The sequence below is a fragment of the Pongo pygmaeus genome, chromosome 19 (assembly GCF_028885625.2).
Source record: "Pongo pygmaeus isolate AG05252 chromosome 19, NHGRI_mPonPyg2-v2.0_pri, whole genome shotgun sequence".
NCBI classification, from domain to species: domain Eukaryota; kingdom Metazoa; phylum Chordata; class Mammalia; order Primates; family Hominidae; genus Pongo; species Pongo pygmaeus.
Window position 1 is genome coordinate 4,575,794 of NC_072392.2, and position 20,805 is coordinate 4,596,598.

Genomic DNA, 20,805 nt, shown 5'->3' on the forward strand with positions numbered 1-20,805 from the left:
TTCCTAGTTTACAAAATACTTCTCAGGTTGTCCCATTTAATCCCCACAAGTAGCCCAGAAGGCAAGTGGCATCACTTACTTATTTATTTATTTATTTATCTATTTATTTATTTATTTATTTATTTATTTATTTATTTATTTATTTATTTTGAGACAGAGTTTCACTCTTGTCACTTTATTTATTTAATTTATTTATTTATTTTTCGAGACAGAGTTTCACTCTTGTCACCCAGGCTGGAGTGCAATGGCATGATCTCAGCTCACTGCAACCTCCACCTTCCAGGTTCAAGTGATCCTCCTGCTTCAGCCTCACGAATAGCTGGGATTACAGGTGCCCGCCACCGTGCCTAGATAATTTTTGTATTTTTAGTAGCGATGGGGTTTCACCATGTTGGCCAGGCTGGTCTCAAACTCCTGACCTCAGATGATCCACCCTCCTCGGCCTCCCAAAGTGCTGGGATTACAGGTGTGAGCCACCGTGCCCAGACACAAGTGGCAACTGAGACTTAAGAGACATGAAGGGGCTTGGCTAAGTTGCAAAGCAGGTATGGAACCAACAGAGGGGCTGTGGAGCTGTGCAGAAAAAACAGGAAGGCACTAACACAGGGTAGTGTGTCCATAGCCCCCACCTTGTCCAGCACCACATCCTCCCTTCACCTCAGGGCTGCAGCTCCTCCGCCTCTGCCTCCTCAGGGCCCACATCCTGTGCCTCTCTCCCTTATCATTCTGATCCTGCCAGTTTCTGCCACGCCTCTGTCTGACCTTTGCTCCATGCTCCAGGCTTGTTTTCCTCTGGACCTGGGAATTGCCGGCTTACTTTCACTCACTGCCTGTCCTTCCTGACACCTCACCATGTGTACGGGAAAATGTGCCCGCTGTGTGGGGCTCTCCCTCATTACCCTCTGCCTGGTCTGCATCGTGGCCAACGCCCTCCTGCTGGTACCTAATGGGGAGACCTCCTGGACCAACACCAACCATCTCAGCTTGCAAGTCTGGCTCATGGGCGGCTTCCTCGGCGGGGGCCTAATGGTGAGAAGGCTGGCAGGGGAGCCCGGGCCAGCTGGCTGGGTGCCACCTAAGGGGTTCTGAACAGGAGGGAGAGGGAGAGAGGAATAAGGATGGTTCCTTGGGAGAGGATGGCAATGGCTTGGTGGGGGCTAGGAGCCCTCTGGAGTCAGTCCTGGAGGAGCCCCAGCATCCCAAGCTGAATGTCTGAGGGGCACAGAAAGGACGAGAGCCTCACTGCTCTAAAGAGCTCCCCTACCGGGTAGGGAGCATGTCCTACCTGTCCTCCCTGTCCCCACTGTTGAGCAGATGCTAGGAAAACCTCACTACAATGGTTGAGGCAGAAGGAGCAGCTGGTTGTCAGAGACGTCATCAGGGCAGGATAATAAAAGGCATGAGGGTGGGGTGCAGTGAAATTACCCAGAGCCAAGGACTGCCATCACGGATCAGTCACCCTCCCTTGCCTCCATGTCCATTCACTCTCACCCAACATTTCTGGAAGCCCAATCTGTGTGGACTGCTAAGGATAAACTCAGAACTTAGATCAGTATGGCAGGGAGGATGCCCTCAAGTCGTCTTCCGGGAGATGAGAAGCTATTTGCCAGGGGCAGAGGCGGGGGTTGGTTTTTGTGTTTGTTTTGTTTTGTTTTGTTTTTTGAGACAGGGTCTGTCTCTATTGCCCAGGCTGGAGTGTGGTGGTACGAACATGGCTCACTGTAGCCCCAACCTCCTGGGCCCAAGCAGTCCTCCCACCTCAGCCTCCGAGTAACTGGAACCACAGGTGGGCATCACCACACCCAGCTCACTTTTAAATATATTTATTTTTATTTATTTTTTATTTTTTTGGAGACGGAGTCTCGCTCTGTCGCCCAGGCTGGAGTGCCCTGGCGCCATCTCCGTTCACTGCAACCTCTGTCTCCTGGGTTTAAGCAATTCTCCTACCTCAGCCTCCTGAGTAGCTGGGATTACAGTCACGTGCCACCACACCCAGCTAATTTTTGCATTTTTAGTAGAGACGGGGTTTCGCCACATTGGCCAGGCTGGTCTCGAACTCCTGATCTCAGGTGACCCACCCGCCTTGGCATCCCAGAGTGCTGGGATTACAGATGTGAGCCATTGCCCCAGCTTACATTTTTTGTAGAGACGGAGTATCCCTATGTTGCCCAGACTGGTCTCAAACTCCTGGGTTCAAGTGATCCTCCTGCCTTAGCCTCCCAAAGTGCTAGAATTATAGATGTGAGCCACCATGCCTGGCCAAGACTAGGATCTGTCAGAAGTGGAAGAAAAGGAGACACAGATTTCCCCAATTTACTAACCCCCATCTTCCAACTCTCCACCCATTTAGGGAAACTTTGGGATGGTCAACCTAGTTTAATATCTTCATGCGATAAAAACAAAAGATCTACCCAGCACAGTTCTCCACTTCTCAGGACGGTTGGCTAATGACATTCTCCAGGGGAGAGCTCCCCTTGGTCCCTTTTGCTGGTCACACCTCGCTGGTCACACCTCTATTTGCTAAAAGAGGATACCTCTCCTTTAACCAACAATCCCCTCTTACTCTCTGGTATCTCTTCTTCTACTCCCTCCTCCTGCATGGATCTTGGCTGCTGTACTCTACTCCATCGCTCTAAACTCAACTCTCTTTCAGAGTCACACTCCTCTCAGGCTGACACACTTAGCCATTGTCACGGGGTGCTCCCTCTCCAACCTAAACCACCCCTGTCTCCCCACACTCCTCTGCCCCATCTAACCGGCTTGCTTCAGCGGAGCTCCCTGAGTCTCCCTTCCCCAAATATGCATTCACAGTTGCCTTTCTTCCACCTCTGTGCCCAGAGTCACTCTCAAGAAGCACCACCCGGCTGGTCACAGTGGCTCACGCCTATAATCCCAGCAGTTTGGGAGGCTGAGGCGGGCCAATCACCTGAGGTCAGGAGTTCAAGACCAGCCTGGCCAACATGGTGAAACCCCATCTCTACTTAAAGAAATATACAAAAATTAGCCAGGCATAGTGGCAGGCGCCTGTAATCCCAGCTACTCGGGAGACTGAGGCAGGAGAACCCGGGAGGCAGAGGTTGCAGTGAGCCGAGATTGCGCCATTGCGCTCCAGCCTGGGCGACAGAGCAAGACTCCATCTCATACATAAATAAACAAATAAGTAAGCACTGCTCTATATCACAGGGACACAGACAGGTTCCTGCTCTCCCTGAAGCTTGTGTTCCCTTTGGTGAGGCCACCAGTCTCATGGAAGCAAGGCTGGAAGTCCCACGAGAGCAAGCACTGCCTGCTTTGTTGGCCGCTGTGTACCCAGTGCTAGACCAGCACCTTGCACTTAGCAGACACCCAATTAATAGTCACGGAATGGCAGCATGTGCCTGTAGTCCTAGTTTGGGCCCAGAAATGAAAGATTGCAGTGAGCTAGGACCACGCACCACTGCACTCCAGCCTGGGCAACCGAGCGAGACCCTGTCTCAAGAAAATAAAAAATAAAAAAGTCATTGAATGAAGTACAGAACTAGGCAAGGCAATTTCAGATAGAAGTAGGTACCATCGGCCGGGCGCGGTGGCTCATGCCTGTAATCCCAGCACTTTGGGAGGCTGAGGCGGGCGGATCACCTGAGATCAGGAGTTCACAACCAGCCTGACCAACATGCAGAAACCCCGTCTCTACTAAAAATACAAAAATTATCCAGGCATGGTGGCACACGCCTGTAATCCCAGCTACTCGGGAGGCTGAGACAGGAGAATCGCTTGAACCCGAGAGGCGGAGGTTGCAGTGAACCAAGATTGCACCATTGTACTCCAGCCTAGGCAACAAGAGTGAAACTCCGTCTCAAAAATAAAAAAATAAAAATAAAAATAAAATAAAATAAAATGGTGCTGGCATGAAGAGCTCCTAGGCAAAGCAGATGCCACTTTTTATAGGATTTTCAGGGAAGAGCTCTATAAGGTGATGTCTGAACTGAGACCCAAATGACAAGAAGAAGGTGTGAGTGTTGCAGACACTGGGGGCTGGAAGTACAAAGCCTAAGGTGGGAACAAGCTCCACACTTCTGAGGATCAGACAGGTGGCTGGTGAGGTGAGATGTAATGAGATGAGGTCTGAGGAGGGCAGAGGCTAGGCCTGGAACACCCTGAAAAGCCACAGTGTAGTCTTTTGAATTTTTATTATTATAAGTACAACAGAAAACTATTGAAGGACTTTTTTTTTTTTTTGGAGACGGAGTCTCGCTCTGTTGCCCAGGTTGGAGTGCAGTGGCGCGATCTCGGCTCAGTATAAGCTCCACCTCTTGGGTTCACGCCATTCTCCTGCCTCAGCCTCCCGAGTAGCTGGGACTACAGGTGCCTGCCGCCACGCCCGGCTAATTTTTTTTTGTATTTTTAGTAGAGATGGGGTTTCACCGTGTTAGCCAGGATGGTCTCAATCTCCTGACCTCGTGATTTGCCCGCCTCGGCCTCCCAAAGTGCTGGGATTACAGGCGTGAGCCACCGCGCCAGGCCCTATTGAAGGACTTTTGGCACTTCGTTTTTTGACAGTTTAAAACTTTTTATTTAAGTCATACAGACAAGTACCCAGATCCTTAGTACACACCTCAACAAACTTTTACAAAGTGAGCACATCTGAGCCCAGGTCAAGAAACAGATCATTACCAGAAGCCCAGACATGCCTCTCACCACACACGGAACCCCAGAATCACCTCACCAACAAGCGTAACCACTATTCTGTCTTCTAACCCCATAGACGAGTTTGGCTTATTTTGCACTTTACACAAATGGAATCATAGAGTATGTGTCTGGCTTTTTTTTGAGACGGAGTTGTTGCCCAGGCTGGAGTACAGTGGCGCCATCTCAGCTCACCGTAACCTCCGCCTCCCAGGTTCAAATGATTCTCATGCCTCAGCCTCCAGAGTAGCTGGGGTTACAGGCATGCGCCGCCACGCCTGGCTAATTTTTGTATTTTTAGTAGAGACGGGGTTTCGCCATGTTGGTCAGGCTGGTCTCGAACTCCCGACCTCAGGTGATCCACCCGCCTTGGCCTCCCCAAGTGTTGGGATTACAGGCGTGAGCCACCGTGCCCGGCCTGTATCTGGCTTCTTTAGCTCCATATTACGTTTGTGAGAGCCACCCATATTATTAGGTGTAGCTGTAGTTTTCTTTTTTTCTTATACGTTCTATTATGTGACTATACCTCATTTATACATTCTACTGTTTTTTTTGTTTTGTTTTGTTTTTTTGCTTTTTTGCTTTTTTGTTTTTTTTGAAACAGAGTCTCACTCTGTCACCCAAGCTGGAGTACAATGGCGCCATCTCGGCTCACTGCAACCTCTGCCTCCCAGGTTCACATGATTCTCCTGCCTCAGCCTCCTGAGTAGCTGGGATTACAGGCATGTGCCACCGTGCCCGGTTAATTTTTGTATTTTTAGTAGAGACGGGGTTTCGCGATGTTGGTCAGGCTGGTTTTGAACTCCCAACCTTAGGTGATCCGCCTGCCTTGGCCTCCCAGAGTACTGGGATTACAGGCATAAGCCACTGTGCCCGGCCCATTCTACTGTTGAAGGAGATTTGGATCGTTCCCAGTTTGGTTTTTTTGCAAATAATGCTGCTATAAACATTCTTGTAGATGTATTTAGGTACAAATACATGTGCATTTCTATTGGATAAAAACCTAGCAGTAAAACTGCTGATTCTTAAGACATGCAAATATTCAGTGCTAATAGATATTGCCAGTTTTCTGTAGTTCTTATGCCAATTTCATTCCCCTTGGCAGTGTGAGAGGCCTGGTTGCTCCACACACCACTGGAATGAAGAAGACTCCTTTGACCACTGTGTGGAGAATGGGTAGTAGAAGGTCTGCAATACATACAGAAAAAGACCAAACTGAGCTGGGCGCAGGGCCTCACGCCTGTAATCCCAGCACTTTTGGAGGCCGAGGCTGGCAGATCATAAGGTCAGGAGTTCGAGACCAGCCTGACCAACATGGCGAAATCCCGTCTCTACTAAAAATACAAAGTTAGCAGGGCGTGGTGGTGCATGCCTGTAATCCCAGCTACTCGAAAGTCTGAGGCAGGAGAATCGCCTGAACCCGGGAGGCAGAGGTTGCAGTGAGCCGAGATCATGCCACTGCAATCCAGCCTGGGTGACAGAGCGAGACTCCATCTCAAAAAAAAAAAAAAAGATAAAGAAAAAGAAAAGACCAAACTGAGGTCACGGAAGACATCCAGGAGAGATGAGAGTGGCTTGGACTAGGCCAGTGGCTGTGGAAATGGAGAAATATGAGCTGATTCAGGCTATAAACACAGTGTTTTCTTCTTCATTTATGATGACACTTTTCACTAAGACAAAAAGATGGCAACGAATGAGACAGAGAAGCACATACTACAAAGGGAAGCAAACACTTTAATCAAAAAGAGTAAAAATCTCAAATAGGGCCAGGTGTGGTGGCTCGTGCCTATAAAATCCCAGCACTTTGGGAGGCGGAGGCAAGAGAATCACTTGAGTGCTAGCATTCAAGACCAGCCTGGGCAACATAGTGAGACTATCTCAACAAAAATTTAAAAATTAGCTGGGTCTGGCCAGGTGCGGTGGCTCACACCTGTAATCCCAGCACTTTGGGAGGCTGAAGCAGGCTGATCACCTGAGGTCAGGAGTTTCAGACCAGCCTGACCAACATGGAGAAACCTTGTCTCTACTAAAAATACAAAGTTAGCAGGGCGTGGTGGTGCATGCCTGTAATCCCAGCTACTCGGGAGGCTGAGGCAGGAGAATCACCTGAACACGGGAGGTGGAGGTTACAGCGAGCCAAGATCGCGCCATTGCACTCCAGCCTGGGCAACAAGAGCAAAACTTCATCTCAAAAAAGAAAAAATTAGCTGAGTGTGGTGGTACAAGCCTGTAATCCCAGCTACTCTAAGGCTAAGGTGAGAGGATCACTTGAGCCCAGGAGGTGGAGGCTGCAGTGAGCCATGATCATGCCACTGCACTCCAGCCTGGGCAGCAGTGTGAGACCCTCTCTCAAACAAAAGCAAAAACTTCAGACAAGTAGATCATTCAAAATTGGTAAATCCAAAAGGCAATTCTAGGTGTGTTTGGATCCACAAGCCTCCAGTAAGTGACCTAACCAGGGAGGCTAAGCAAATGTGTCAGCATGGGTCCTGGCCCTGCCATGAGACAGGAAGAGGAGAGAGCAGGTGTTTCTCTGAGGTTGCTGGGGATGATATAATAGAACTGAAACTCTCAGCCCTTTCCCTGGAGAAGCACAAAATGCTGCCTTGGATGGTATGTGCCAGATAAGACACATGAGGAGCCAGGCACAGTGGCTCATGCCTGTAATCCCAGCAATTTGGGAAGCTGAAGCAGGAGGATCGCTTGAGCCCAGGAGTTCGAGACCAGCTAGGCAACATAGTAAGACATGAACTCTACAAAAAAATTAGCCAGGCATGTTTTTCTGCACCTGTAGACCCAGCTACTCGGGAGGCCGAGGTGAGAAGATCATTTGAGCCCAGGAGGTTGAGGATGCAGTGAGCCATGATTGCACCACTGCATTCCAGCCTGGGTGACAGAGTGAGATCCTGTCTCAAAAAGCAAACACACACACAAGAAAGCAAAAAGCAAGACAGCTGTGGAATTCCAGAGACAGGAGACAGGCAAAGAACCTGACCTTGTGCAACAAAGATAAAGATAACGGAGCCAGATGAGGAGCCTTAAATGCCTTACAAGACTTAGACATTCAAGTTACAAGTCTTGGCCGGGCGTGGTGGCTCACGCCTGTAATCCCAGCACTTTGGGAGGCTGAGGCGGGCGGATCACGAGGTCAGGAGATCGAGGCCATCCTGGTCAACATGGTGAAACCTCTTCTCTAATAAAATACAAAAAATTAGCCCGGTGTGATGGCATGTGCATATAGTCCCAGCTACTCAGGAGGCTGAGGCAGGAGAATCACTTGAACCTGGGAGGTAGAGGTTGCAGTGAGCCAAGATCACACCACTGCACTCCAGCCTGGAGACACAGTGAGACTCTGTCTCAAAAAAAAAAAAAAAAAAAAAAAAGAGTTCAGTCTTGACGGGCTTCTCTGTGAAGAGACCCTAAAGGATTTGAGCAGAGAAAAGACCAGTTGAAAGCTATGTTTAGGCCAGGTGCAGTGACTTACACATGTAATCCCAGCAATTTGGTAGGCCAGGGCAGGAGGAGCCCAGGAGTTCAAGACCAGCCTGAGCAAATAGCAAGATCCCATGTCTACAGAATTTTTTTAAATTAGCTGGGTATGATGACGCATGCCTGTGATACCAGCTACTCAGGAGGCTGAGGCAGGAGGATCACTTGAGCCCAGGAGGTCAAGGCTAAAGTCAGCCATGATCAAGCCACTGCGTTCCGGCCCGGGTGGCAGAGTGAGACCCTGTTTCAGAAAGAAAGAAAGAAAGAAAAAAATGCTATGTTTAATCTGATAGAGGATAGAGTGTAGGGTGGCATGGGGCAAGAGCTATGAGAGTGTAATAGGGAGGCTGAGAACATCCTCATGGGAAGTGATTAGGGATTCAATGTGGGGAAGGACTCACAGATTCAGGAGCCACTTAAGGAAAAATTGAGAAAATTTGATGTCTTTCTGGGTGCAACGTTAAAGATTTCCAGCTTGGGTGACCTAGTAGATGTTATTTTTTCCACTGATGGAGACAAGAAAGTCAAAGGGAGATGAATTTGCGGAATATTGTGAGATGAGCGTGAGGCTGCTTGAATTTGAGCTAAACCCAAGACATTCAAGTTAACGAGGATCTGGAAGCATCAGTTTTGGAGGCAACTTCTGGCAGAGTGAAGAGCTGATTCCCTGAAAGGGGATGGGCATTGTTAGGAAAGCCACAGGGAGAAAAAAACACCAAGAGTTGAACCTTGGAAAATGCTACACTCCATGTCAGACCATCCACTAGCACTCTTCCACACTCTGCTGTAATCCAAATTCACCAGACACTCCAACACCTCTATCCCTTCCTGCTGCTGAGGGAACTTATAAATATTGAGTTACTCTGAGCTAGTCTTTTTTTTTTTTTTTTTTTTTTTTTTTTTTTTTTTTTTTTTGAGATGGAGTTTCGCTCTTATTGCCCAGGTTGGAGTACAATGGCACGATCTCAGCTCACCACAACCTCCACCTCCCAGGTTCAAGTAATTCTCCTGCCTCAGCCTCCCGAGTAGCTGGGATTATAGGCATGTGCCACCACGCCCGGCTAATTTTGTATTTTTAGCAGAGATGGAGTTTCTCCATGTTGGTCAGGCTGATCTTTAACTCCTGACCTCAGGTGATCCACCCGCCTCGGCCTCTCAACATGCTGGGATTTCAGGCGTGAACCACCGCGCCCGGCCTCTGAGCCAGTCTTAACACCTAGTCAGCTTGTTCGCCCATTAAATCCTGAGAACAGAGCTGTGAGGTAGATCTTCCAGACCCATTTTACACAGGCAAAACTGAGACCCTGAGAGATGAATCAATTCATAGCATGTGAAGTAGTTTCCCTGATTTCCATTCAGTAGGGCACCTACTATGTGCCAAGACTGGGGAAAATAATGATATTGGGCCCTACCCTCCAGAGGCCACAATCTGAACAGAGATAAGGTAGGCACGTAGATAAGGATAAAGTAAGGTGAAGCCCAGCAGCTCCGGGAGAAGTAGAGATAAGGTCTTCTACAGTCCAAAGGGCTGAAGGCATCACAGGCAGCTTCCTGAAGGAGGTAGGCACTGATGCAAGTCAGGCCTGGAGGATCTGGGGGAACGTGCTATAACAATGACTCTTGTCCCACAGGTACTGTGTCCAGGAATTGCAGCTGTTCGGGCAGGGGGCAAGGGCTGCTGTGGTGCTGGGTGCTGTGGAAACCGCTGCAGGGTAAGATCCAGATTAAGAAGGAATTCAGGGCTGGGGGTGGTGTCTCTTGCCTGTAATCCCAACACTTTAGCAGGCTGAGGTGGGAGTATGGCTTGAGCCAGGAGTTCTAGACCAGCCTAGGAAACATGGCGAGATCCCTATCTCTACTAACAATACAAAAATTAGCCGGGCGTGGTGGCAAGCACCTGCAATCTCAGCTACTCGGGAGGCTGAGGTGGGAGGGCCGCTTGAGCCCAGGAGGTCCAGGCTGCAGTAAGCAGTTATTTAAAAAAAAAAGAAGAGAAAAGATACAGAAATTAGCCAGGCGTGGTGGTGGGCACCTGTAATCCCAGCTACTCAGGAGGCTGAGGCAGGAAAATCACTTGAACCCGGGAGGCAGAGGTTGCAGTGGGCCGAGATCACACCATTGTACTCCAGCCTGGGCAACAAGAGCGAAACTCTGTCTCAAAAAAAAGAAAAGTAAAGTAAAGAAAAGATACAGAAATTAGCCAGGTGTGGTGGCGGGTGCCTGTAATCCCGCTACTTGGGAGGCTGAGGCAGGAGATTGCAGTGAGCCAAGATCGTGCCATTGCATTCCAGCCTGGGCAACAAGAGCAAAACTCCGCCTCAAAAAAATGTATTTTTATTTTATTTTACATTTATTTATTTATGTATTTTAGACAGAGTCTTTGTCTGTCACCAGGCTGGAGTGCAGTGACAGGATCTTGGCTCACTGCAGCTTCCGCCTCCCTAGTTCAAGCCATTCTTGTTCTTCCAGCCTCCCAAGTAGCTGGGATTACAGGCGCCTGCCACCACACCCAGCTAATTTTTATATTTTTAGTAGAGACGGGGTTTCACTGTTGGCCACACTGGTCTGAAACTCCTGGCCTCAGGCGATCTGCTCCCCTTGGCCTCCCAAAGTGCTGGGATTACAGGTGTGAGACATCGTGCCCAGCCTCGGGTCAGGTTTAAAATAAATTTCCCTTCAAACCCCGGGCTTGCAGTTAGGCTAACCCGAAGGCCAGCAGCCGCCGAGGTTCACTGGGGTTGTAGTTCCCCCCTCTCCCCCTCACCCGCCTACCCCTCAGTATTATTGAGATCTGAGATTTGTGGGTGCCAGGGAGGGGTGGGATGGAGCCTGGGAGTCTGCAGAGGAGCTTGTGTAGCTAGGAATTCCATAGAGAGTGCTGTGGTTCTGCGAGGACAGGTGCAGAAACCGAGTCCGAATTTCTAATTTTTTTTTTTTTTTTTTTTTTTTTTTTTGAGATGGAGTCTCGCTCTGTCGCCCAGGCTGGAGTGCAGTGGTGCGATCTCTGCTCCTCAGCCTCGGGCATGTGCCACCACGCCCGGCTAATTTTTGTATTTTCAGTAAAGACAAGGTTTCTCCATGTTGGCCAGGCTGGTCTTGAACTCTCGACCTCAGGAGATCCGCCCGCCTCAGCCTCCCAAAATGCTGAGATTACAGGCGTGAGCCACCGCGCCCGGCATTAAAAAATACATTTTAACAACCCGACTGGAGCAGATTTCGATAATGCGTGGGGGCTGGCGCTGAGCGTCGTCACCCACAGGTGGGGAGATTGGGCCTTACCTCCCCTTCCACACCACATCCAGATGCTGCGCTCGGTCTTCTCCTCGGCGTTCGGGGTGCTTGGTGCCATCTACTGCCTCTCGGTGTCTGGAGCTGGGCTCCGAAATGGACCCAGATGCTTAATGAACGGCGAGTGGGGCTACCACTTCGAAGACACCGCGTAAGGTTTAGCCTGTATTCGTGTCCTCCATTCTCTGCCTCTTCCCTCCCGCCCTTCCCCCGTGGACTGGGACACCTGGGCGGGACTCGACTTCGAGAGCACTCGCTCCACGTGGGCTACCTGGGCCTTTGCAAATCCCCTGGGACGTATTCTTGGGGGCGGGGGTGGCGCACGCGCAGGCCGCCTTCTCCCACGTGGCCTTACCCCTCCCACAGGGGAGCTTACTTGCTCAACCGCACTCTATGGGATCGGTGCGAGGCGCCCCCTCGCGTGGTCCCCTGGAATGTGACGCTCTTCTCGCTGCTGGTGGCCGCCTCCTGCCTGGAGATGGTATTGTGTGGGATCCAGCTGGTGAACGCGACCATTGGTGTCTTCTGTGGCGATTGCAGGAAAAAACAGGTGAAATGGCGTGCGGTGGAGTTGTAGAGGGAACCTGCCTGGTCCTGGCTGCCTTCTCACCTTCTCTTTTCTGCAGGACGCCCCTCACTGAGGCTCCACTGACCGCCGGGTTACACCTGCTCCTTCCTGGACGCCTGCCTGGCTCACTCACTCCCTTGCTCACTAGAATAAACTGCTTTGAGCTCTCTTCTCTGTCTCAGATTGTGCCTTCTGTAAGGAGGAGTGTGCGAGAGACTACAGATACACCTGGCCTTTGGGGCCGCTGCACCCGACTCGTACTTTCTTAACAAATAGATACTGAGCTATTTGGTTGCGCTGGAAATAACGATGGTAAACAAGACAGACAAGTTTTATTCTCTCAAGGAACTTGGCATTCCAAGGGTGGAAGATAGGCAATTTTTAAAGAAGCAAAAAATTATTTCAATAGGTAATAAGCACTTTTTTTTTTTTTTTTTTTGACAGGGTCTCGCTGTCACTCAGGCTGTAAGACAGTGGCATGATCTCGGCTCACTGCATTCTCCACCTCCTGGGCTCAAGCAATCCTCCCGTCTCAGCCTCCCAAGTAGCTGGGACCATAAGCATATGCCACCATGCCTTGCTAACTTTTTTGTGTTTTTTGTTGAGACGCGGTTTCGCCATGTTGCCCAGGCTGGTCTCGAACTCCTGAGCAAAAGTAATCCTCCCACTTCAGCCTCCCAAAGTATTGGGATTACCGGCTTGAGCCACCGTGCGCAGCCAATAAGCACTTTTTAAAAACATGTTGGTAATGGGATTGATATTGACTTATGGAGAGACTCTCTTTTATGACAGGGAAAATTTGAGAAAATGAAATTTGAGACAAGATCAGGAGGGCTTGCTAACCATCTGGATATTTGGGGGATTATAGGCAGAGAGAACAGCAAGGACAAAGATCCTAAACAGGGATCCGTTTTGTAGGAGAAAATAATGAAAACTATGGAAAAGACACTGTAACCTCTTAAGCTCTAGAAAATGGAAGTGTAAAGCCACTGTGGCTTTGTCACTTCCTAATTTGGTAGAATTTTTTTTTTTTTTCTTTTTGACAGGGCCTCACTTTGTCACTCAGGCTGGAGTGCAGTGGCACGATCTCAGCTCATTGCAGCCTCCATCTCCTGGACTAAAGCAATCCTCCTGCCTCTGCCTCCTGAGTAGCTGGGACTACAGGCGCACACCACCATACCCCTGCTAATTTTTGTACTTTTTGTAGAGAGGGGATTTCACCATGTTGCCCAGGCTGGTCTCCAACTCTTGAGCTTAAACAATCCACCCACGTCAGCCTCCCAGAGTGCTGAGATTACAGCTGTGAGCCACCACATCTGGCCATAATTTGATAGAATTTTCTTAATCTTAGGTCACTGGTTCAGAAAGGAGACAACCTAGGCACCTAATGGAGGCAGGGTGTCTGCAGACCCTCTCAGAAAGCCAGACTTCCTGGCCTGGCACGATGGTGCAAGCCTGTAATCCCAACACTTTGGAGGCTGAAGCCAGTGGATCACTTGAGGTCAGGAGTTTGAGACCAGCTTGGCCAACATGGGGAAACCCCACCTCTACTAAAAATACAAAAATTAGCTGGGCATGGTGGTGGGTACCTATAGTCCCAGCTACTCAGGAGGCTGAGGCAGAAGAATCGCTGGAACCCAGGAGGTGGAAGCTGCAGTGAGCCAAGATCATACCACTGCACTCCAGCCTGAGCGACAGAGTGAGACTCCAAAAAAAAAAAAAAAAAAAAAAAAAGCCGGACTTCCATCACTTGTCTGAAAATTATGTCTTTAAGTGCGTTTTTCTCGAGTCCATAACTTTTCAGCAATCTACCATAGACCCCTGAGACCAAATCCAAATGTATGCCTCACCTAATGCTAAGTTAGGAGGGGAAAAGGAGACTCAGTTCCCCATTCCTTAAACAGGCGAGACCAGCCGGGCACGGTGTCTCACGCCTGTAATCCCAGCTCTTTGGGAGGCCGAGGTGGGCGGATCATGAGGTCAGGAGATCGAGACCATCCTGGCTAACACGGTGAAACCCGGCTCTACTAAAAATACCAAAAAAATTAGCCGGGCGTGGTGCCGGGCGCCTGTAGTCCCAGCTACTCGGGAGGCTGAGGCAGGAGAATAACGTGAACCCGGGAGGCAGAGCTTGCAGTGAGCCGAGTGAGCCACTGCACTCCAGCCTGGGGAACAGAGCGAGACTCAGTCTCAAATAAATAAATAAATAAATAAATAAAATAAATAAACAGGCGAGACCAAAGTCAACTCAGAGAAGCTTTAATAGCAAGAGGTGGGACTAGCCTCCTGGCCAGGGAGAGAGCGGCGGCAGAGGCGCCATTCAACTGCGGCAGCAGAATAAGCGCGCGTCGTTCAGCGCAGTGTCATCGCCGAGGCCTCTAGGTCCCTGGATCTTGGTCTGCAGGCCGCACGCGCCCTTGAGGCAACGGTCACTCCAGTCTCCAAAGTCTCCCCAGCTCAGCCCAGGCCCCTGCAGTTCCTCGCCGTCTGAACAGCGGAAGCGCACGTTGTTCGCTGCTGTGTTGTCACCGGGGGTCGTGGGTGCCTCCACGCGAAGCGAAAAAGCCACTAGGTAGGCGCCGCAGCGACACCACAGCGGCTCACTCCATTCGCCCCAGCTGCAAGGCAAAGGGAGATGCATTGACTCTGCGGGCGCCCCCATTCACCAAGCCCTTGAGACTTTCCAAGCCAAGCGCTGTGTATATGACCCGGTGGGCTGGGTGCTCCCTGACCTCCGCCGAGGAGCGGAGGGGGGTCTTCCATCCACCCCTCGCCTCCCCGGTCTATACTGCCCCGCAGCTCTGGAGGAGCCAGCCTGCCTGTCGTGACGGAGTATGTAACAGAGGGTAAGGGACATACCATCACCCCAAGGGATCCTCGACCCCTGTGCCCCACCTTCCAGACTGGGACTCTACCACGTGCGTATTGCCTGGGACGTTCCCGCGCGCGCAGTGCAGCCTGATCCCATTCAGTGCGGTGTCATCGCCAAGAACGCCTTGGGGAGGCTCCACCTGGGTATCGAGGATAGGAGCAAGGGCGAGTCACGGAATTATCATCCTTGGCTCTATGGTCCCACGCATTTCCGCCCTCTCCAGGACCTACGCCTGAGCCCCAACCTTGAGGGAGAACCCGCTGGCGAAGAATCCGTCAGGACACATCTCAGGCCAGGCCCAGTCGCCCCAGGGACCCCCGTTGGTCACTTCGATGACCGCCATGTAGCCGTTCCGGCCATCTGCCTGTGCACATGTGAAAGGAGCCACCCGCAGAAGCAGCAGCAGCGGCAGCAGCTTGGCTCCTGCGCCCCGCTCCATCCAGCAGCGTCTGTGAATCAGGCCTCCTAAGCAGATTTATATCAGTTTGGCCTCTGTGAGGGCTCCGATTGCGGAAGGGCCTCCCACATTAAGTGAAACCCAAAACTAATCCACTCCCGGAACCCTATTTCCTGCTCCCGGAGGCAGAGGCTCCCAGAGCTAGGGTAGGAGGAGCAGTGAGAGAGGGCGAATTAAAATAACCATCACCTACTGAATATTTACTATAGGCTACGAATTATGGTTAGCGCTTTGCAGTATTTTGTTTAACCCTCACAACAATTTTTAGGGGGTCAGAATTATCCTTCCTATTTTGTAGATGAGGGAACTGGCTCAAAAATGGCAAGCAATTTGCCTTAGGTTTACAGCCAAACAAGCTGGGAAACATTCCAGCAGTGAGAGCGGAGACAGAGCGGAGACCAGGGCTAGGGATGGAAGTGACCTCCCGGGAGTCCCACCAGTGACAGGATGGGGCAAGAGAAACCCAGAGACCTCCAGGATGTGAGGGGACATCAGAGTGAGGATAGGACAAGAATCCTCGAACTGGAGAAGCTGAGAAAACTCCTGTTAACTCAGAAGTCTCCTCCTCTGAGAGGTCTTCTGAGAGATCAGGGCCCTAACACCTTGAGAATCCGGGACACTCCTCCCTACCTTGGAAGAAGATATACACAAACAGAAATAATTCTTTTTAATGTTTATTTTTTATTTTTTGAGTCGAAGTCTCGCTCTGTCGCCCAGTGGTGGCATCGCAGTGGCGCGATCTCGGCTCACTGCTACCTCCACCTCCTGGGTTCAAGCGATTCTCCTGCCTCAGCCTCCCGAGTAGCTGGGACTACAGGCGCGCGCCAAGACTCCGCCACGCTAATTTTTGTATTTTTAGTAGAGACTGGGTTTCACCGTGTTGGCCAGGATGGTCTCTATCTCTTGACCTTGTGATCCGCCTGCCTCGGCCTTCCAAAGTGCTGGGATTACAGGCGTGAGCCACCGCGCCCGGTCCAACAGGAATAACTCTAAGAAGTTTGGGGACAGGAGACTAAGAACCCCTAAGAAAAGATCATGCTGTTTCTTCCATTGCTTTCTGTATCCTTCTATCCTTTCCTGGAATGCCTTTCCCCCTGTGACCACCAGATGGACTCCTAATTTGCAAAACAAAAAGCGAGAAAACCTGGCTAAGTATGTTTTTTGTTCGTTTGTTTGTTTGTTTGTTTTGAGACGAAGTCTCACTCTGTCGCTCAGGTTGGAGTGCAGTGACACCATCTCGGCTCACTGCACCCTCTGCCTCCCGGGTTCAAGCGATTCTCTTCCCTCAACCTCCCGAGCAGCTGGGATTATAGGCGTTCGCCACCACGCCTGGCTAATTTGTATATTTTTAGTAGAGACGGGGTGTTGCCGCTTTAGCCAGGCTGACCTCAGGTGATCCGCCCACCTCGGCCTCCCAAAGTGCTGGGATTACAGGCGTGAGCCACCGTGCCTGGCCTAAAAATGCCTGGCTAAATTTGTTAGGGGCCACAACCCCTGATTTACCTGCCCCTCATACACACTCCTTTGTTTATTCAATACCTATTTAGCAATAATATGTTTTGGCTTAAGCAATATTCCATGTGCTGTAAGCAAGAATAACAAGGCCCCTGTCATCAGAGCTCACATTCCAGTGGGGGAGACAGAGGATAAATTCTCCCCCGGTGGACCTTGAGCTCTGTGAAGGCACTTTTGTATTCTCGAAGCCTAGTACGTGCGGAAGTACTTAATAAAAGTTGGTGCAATGAATGATTGAAGAGCCAATCTGGAGTTTTGAAAATTAAACCACAAAAATGCAAAAGGATAAAGCCTGACGTATGTATATGATTGCAAGTGGTCATGTATCCAGGTCAAGACAAAGTCCCCTGGGGATAAGATAGATAATTTAGAAGTGGGTGTTACCGGCTGGGCGCGGTGGTTTACGCCTGTAATCCCAGCACTTTGGGAGGCCAAGTCGGGCGGATCACAAGGTCAGGAGTTTGAGACCAGCCTGGCCAGTATGGTGAAACCCTGTCTCTACTAAAAATATAAAAATTAGCCGGCACTTTCCAGCCTGGGCGACAGAGCGAGACTTTGTCTCAAAAAAAAAAAAAAAAAAAAAAAAAAAGAGAGAGAGAGAAGTGGGTGTTCCCTGGATCCCAGAGGCGTGCAATGCTTGAACTTAATAAGATTTATAGGGCAATTGTGGTCAGCTTTTCCATTTAGTGTTTTCACATACGTTATCATTTAATCCTCACATGAGGCTTGCAAAGTGCCTATTATTATCCTCAATTTACAGTGGAGGGAACTCAAGCCCAGAGTGAATTTAGGGCCCACACCACTGCTCAGTAGGGGAGCTGTTCTGGCCCCTGCCTCTCTTCCCACTACTCAGAGTGCCTCTTACTACAGCTGGCCCTACAGGGAAGGGAAATGCACTGATCTGTCACTGCTGTCGAATCCCCCAAATTCCCTTCACCCGGTTCCTCGCACCCAGGGTAGCTGCCCTTTGGGGCGAAGGGCACAGGGGAAGGGGCCTTAGTAGGTTAATTATTAACCCTTTGCGCCTCAGGGCACCACGGGCTTCTGTCCCCTCCCGGAGGCGGAGGGACACGGACTGGCTAGGCGCCGGTGAGGGGGCGGCGGTCCCAGCAGCAGGCATGGGAGTGGCGGTGCGGCCCCCAGTCCTGCGACACTGGTTCAGCCACTCAGTTCCTCTCGCTATCTTCGCGCTGCTGCTGCTTTATCTCAGTGCTCGGAGCCTAGGTGAGCTGCCCCTTCCATCACCTGCTCCGGGAGGAAGCCCGGAGTCCAGGCCCTCACGACTCAAGCCTCTTTCTCGAGCCCTCACCGCTCCGTTTCTCCTCTCCCCGGGCGCCCGCTCGGGCTGCGGACCCAGGGCACAGCCCTGCGTTCCAGTGGGAACGGCGCCCTTCCAGGTACGCTAGGCGCAGGGTTGGGCGCGGGCGCTTCAGGAGGGACCAGAACAGGGAGACGTGGAGCCAGGCTGAGGGTCCGGCATAGGGCGGGTCCTCCCCCTGGTCTACCCTCTCCCGTCGGAAGCTGAGCGCACAGCAGAAGAGCCACCAGCTAAACCTTCGGAACAATTTCTTCAGGGCGAAATCTGCTCCCACCTCTTCCCATCGTGTCTCCCCACCAGGTCCGGCAGGAGTCGGGACCCCTGGAGGCCCCGGAGAGGAAACAGCCTCCGTGTCTGGGCCCTAGGGGGATGCTGGGCCGCATGATGAGGCGGTTCCACGCCAGTCTGAAACCCGAAGGGGATGTGGGGCTGTCCCCGTACCTGGCGGGATGGAAGGCACTCGTCGAGTGAGTGGCCTCCCCGTCCCCCAGCCGGTCCCCGCCTCCTTGGCGGCTCCATCGCCATTCTCTCAAGTCGTCTCGCCCGCAGGTTCCTGACTCCCCTCGGCTCCGTCTTCGCCTTCGCCACTAGGGAGGTCTTCACCAAGGTGACAGCCCTGGAGGCTCGGGTGCACGGCCCGGACGCGGAGCACTACTGGTCGCTGGCGGCCATGGCGGCGTGGGAGCGGAGGGCGGGACTGCTAGAGCAGCCGGGGGCGGCCCCCCGGGACCTGGCCTGGAGCTCGGGCTCTCGCACGCTGCTCCTGCTGCACCGCGCGCTGCGCTGGTCCCAGCTCTGCCTCCACCGGGTGGCGACCCGCGCGCTGGGAGGCCCAGACGCGGGCGTGCAGTGCAGCGACGCCTACCGTGCGGCCCTGGGTCCGCATCACCCCTGGCTGGTCCGTCAGACCGCCCGCCTCGCCTTCCTCGCCTTCCCAGGTCGCCGCCGCCTGCTGGAGCTGGCGTGTCCCGGAGCCACCGAGGCGGAGGCGCGGGCCGCGCTGGTCCGGGCCGCCGGCACCTTGGAGGATGTCTACAACCGCACCCAGAGCCTGCCGGCCGAGCGCGGCCTGCTTCAGCTGGCCTAAGACGGCGGCTGCGGGGACCGGCGGGAACGGAGCGGACCGCCCGGGGTGGGGCCGCGCAGCCCGGGGTCAGTCCTGCAGCCCGCGCCGCGGCCGCCTCCGTATCCCGCCTCCTCCGTGACGTCGCCGCGGCGAGGGCCGCCCCCGGCAGGGAATGGCGTCGAGCTCCCTCTGTCCGCAGTCTCGGAAAGACGGGAGGAGCTGTGAGGAATAAAAAGCAGTATTTGGCAGCGTCGACGTAGAGCGTTTTGTGTGATGACGACAGGCGCTTAAGGGAAATAAAAAACCAATGTGAGAAGATGTGTCATCTCTGTTCTCGGCAGCCGAGAGACTCACGCTCCCCCGGCCTATCGCAGTCACTCCCGTGGCTTCGGTTGCCAACCACACGCTGAGTCTCCAGCCCAGACTTGTCCCTGAGCTTCACCCCTGTGCAAGCATCCTGCACACTCCACAGACGCTGCAAATGCAACACGTCCAACGCGGGTCCCACCACCATCCCCCTAAGAACTGCACCTCCTCCTGTGTTCCCTGCCTCTGTGAATAAATGGCACCCTCACCCTTGAGCTACCCAAGCGCATGTGCGTCATGCCTCACACCAAGCAGGTGCTCAGCTGCATAATATATGTTTATTAAATGACTCCACGGCCACTCCCACAATGAACATGAAAGACCTTGCCATTTCATACACTGATAACTCCCAAATCACAACTTCAATCCACTTTCTCCTGGACTCCAGAATCCTACATATACGATTGCCTATTCGGTATTTCCACTTGGATGTCACCTAGGCATAGCAAACCTACCATGTCCATAGCAAACCTACCATGGGCGTAAGCTCCAGTACGCCCTCCCCACGAAAATTCTCCCTTCATAGTCTTTGCTGGCCAGTGCATGACACTTCCATTCTTCCAGGTCCTCAGACCAAAAACCTCGTCACCCAGACCCTTCTGGGTTTTTTGTCGTTGTTGTTTTGTTGTTTGTTTGTTTGTTTGAGACAGAGTTTCGCTCTTGTTACCCAGGCTGGAGTGCAATGGCGCGATCTTGGCTCACCGCAACCTCCACCTCCCGGGTTCAAGCAATTCTCCTGCCTCAGCCTCCCAAGTAGCTGGGATTACAGGCATGCGCCACCACACCAGGCTACTTTTTGTATTTTTAGTAGAGACAGGGTGTCTCCGTGTTGGTCAGGCTGGTCTTGAATTCCCGACCTCAGGTTATCCGCCCGCCTCCGCCTCCCAAAGTGCAGGGATTACAGGCGTGAGGCACTGTGCCCAGCCCCAGCCCTTCTGTTTCTCTTTCATCACATCAGCATCCAATCTGTGAAAGTCTGAGCAGTGCCCACTTTCTCCACTTCTAGTACCTTTGACTATGAAGGGAGAATATATCCTAGATTACTGCACTAGCCTCCTAATTGTTTCTCTGTCCATCCTTTCCCTCCCTATAATGTATTTTATTTTATTTTTGTGCCCCTTCTCCCACCCTCCTATAACGTATTTTATTTTATTTATTTATTTACTTATTTTGAGACGGAGTTCACTATTGTCACTGAGGC

General features: G+C 51.8%; 3 protein-coding genes across 6 annotated transcripts; 2 read left to right on the forward strand and 1 right to left on the reverse strand.

Moving 5' to 3' along the window:
* The first annotated feature begins 786 nt into the window (after positions 1-786).
* Positions 787-12,181, forward strand: TM4SF5 (transmembrane 4 L six family member 5). The gene is made up of 5 exons (XM_054459349.2): positions 787-1,029; positions 9,786-9,866; positions 11,457-11,593; positions 11,809-11,992; positions 12,069-12,181. Exons 1-5 carry the CDS (start codon positions 853-855, stop codon positions 12,081-12,083), a joined length of 594 nt encoding a protein of 197 aa, XP_054315324.2. The 5' UTR covers positions 787-852; the 3' UTR covers positions 12,084-12,181.
* Positions 12,182-14,253: 2,072 nt separating this feature from the next.
* VMO1 (vitelline membrane outer layer 1 homolog) lies at positions 14,254-18,748 on the reverse strand. Of its 4 annotated transcripts, none has more exons than XM_054459354.2 (4): positions 18,614-18,748; positions 15,127-15,347; positions 14,926-15,021; positions 14,254-14,628 (listed from the first exon to the last, which is right to left on the reverse strand). In XM_054459354.2, the coding sequence occupies exons 2-4, from the start codon at positions 15,319-15,321 to the stop codon at positions 14,611-14,613; spliced, it is 309 nt and encodes a 102-aa protein (XP_054315329.1). In that variant the 5' UTR covers positions 15,322-15,347; positions 18,614-18,748; the 3' UTR covers positions 14,254-14,610. The 4 variants fall into 4 exon arrangements, with proteins under 4 accessions (XP_054315329.1, XP_054315326.2, XP_054315328.2 ...); XM_054459351.2 differs by having other exon boundaries at positions 14,906-15,021; XM_063655351.1 differs by having other exon boundaries at positions 14,503-14,628; positions 14,870-15,021.
* GLTPD2 (glycolipid transfer protein domain containing 2) lies at positions 15,956-19,551 on the forward strand. The gene is made up of 3 exons (XM_054459350.2): positions 15,956-18,251; positions 18,473-18,639; positions 18,722-19,551. The coding sequence occupies exons 1-3, from the start codon at positions 17,973-17,975 to the stop codon at positions 19,257-19,259; spliced, it is 984 nt and encodes a 327-aa protein (XP_054315325.2). The 5' UTR covers positions 15,956-17,972; the 3' UTR covers positions 19,260-19,551.
* Positions 19,552-20,805: the final 1,254 nt, after the last annotated feature.

What these genes read in the sequence shown, in the direction of transcription:
- VMO1 (XM_054459351.2), bottom strand. Translation starts at nt 15,321, where the DNA reads ATGGAGCGGGGCGCAGGAGCCAAGCTGCTGCCGCTGCTGCTGCTTCTG. An exon ending in CCAGCGGGTTCTCCCTCAAG is followed by an intron (nt 15,022 to 15,126) that starts GTTGGGGCTCAG and finishes CTCGATACCCAG; the next exon opens with GTGGAGCCTCCCCAAGGCGT. An exon ending in GTAGAGTCCCAGTCTGGAAG is followed by an intron (nt 14,629 to 14,905) that starts GTGGGGCACAGG and finishes TTTGCCTTGCAG; the next exon opens with CTGGGGCGAATGGAGTGAGC.
- GLTPD2 (XM_054459350.2), top strand. Translation starts at nt 17,973, where the DNA reads ATGGGAGTGGCGGTGCGGCCCCCAGTCCTGCGACACTGGTTCAGCCAC. An exon ending in TGGGAACGGCGCCCTTCCAG is followed by an intron (nt 18,252 to 18,472) that starts GTACGCTAGGCG and finishes TCTCCCCACCAG; the next exon opens with GTCCGGCAGGAGTCGGGACC. An exon ending in GGATGGAAGGCACTCGTCGA is followed by an intron (nt 18,640 to 18,721) that starts GTGAGTGGCCTC and finishes TCTCGCCCGCAG; the next exon opens with GTTCCTGACTCCCCTCGGCT.
- TM4SF5 (XM_054459349.2), top strand. Translation starts at nt 853, where the DNA reads ATGTGTACGGGAAAATGTGCCCGCTGTGTGGGGCTCTCCCTCATTACC. An exon ending in GCTGTGGAAACCGCTGCAGG is followed by an intron (nt 9,867 to 11,456) that starts GTAAGATCCAGA and finishes CACCACATCCAG; the next exon opens with ATGCTGCGCTCGGTCTTCTC. An exon ending in TACCACTTCGAAGACACCGC is followed by an intron (nt 11,594 to 11,808) that starts GTAAGGTTTAGC and finishes CCCCTCCCACAG; the next exon opens with GGGAGCTTACTTGCTCAACC.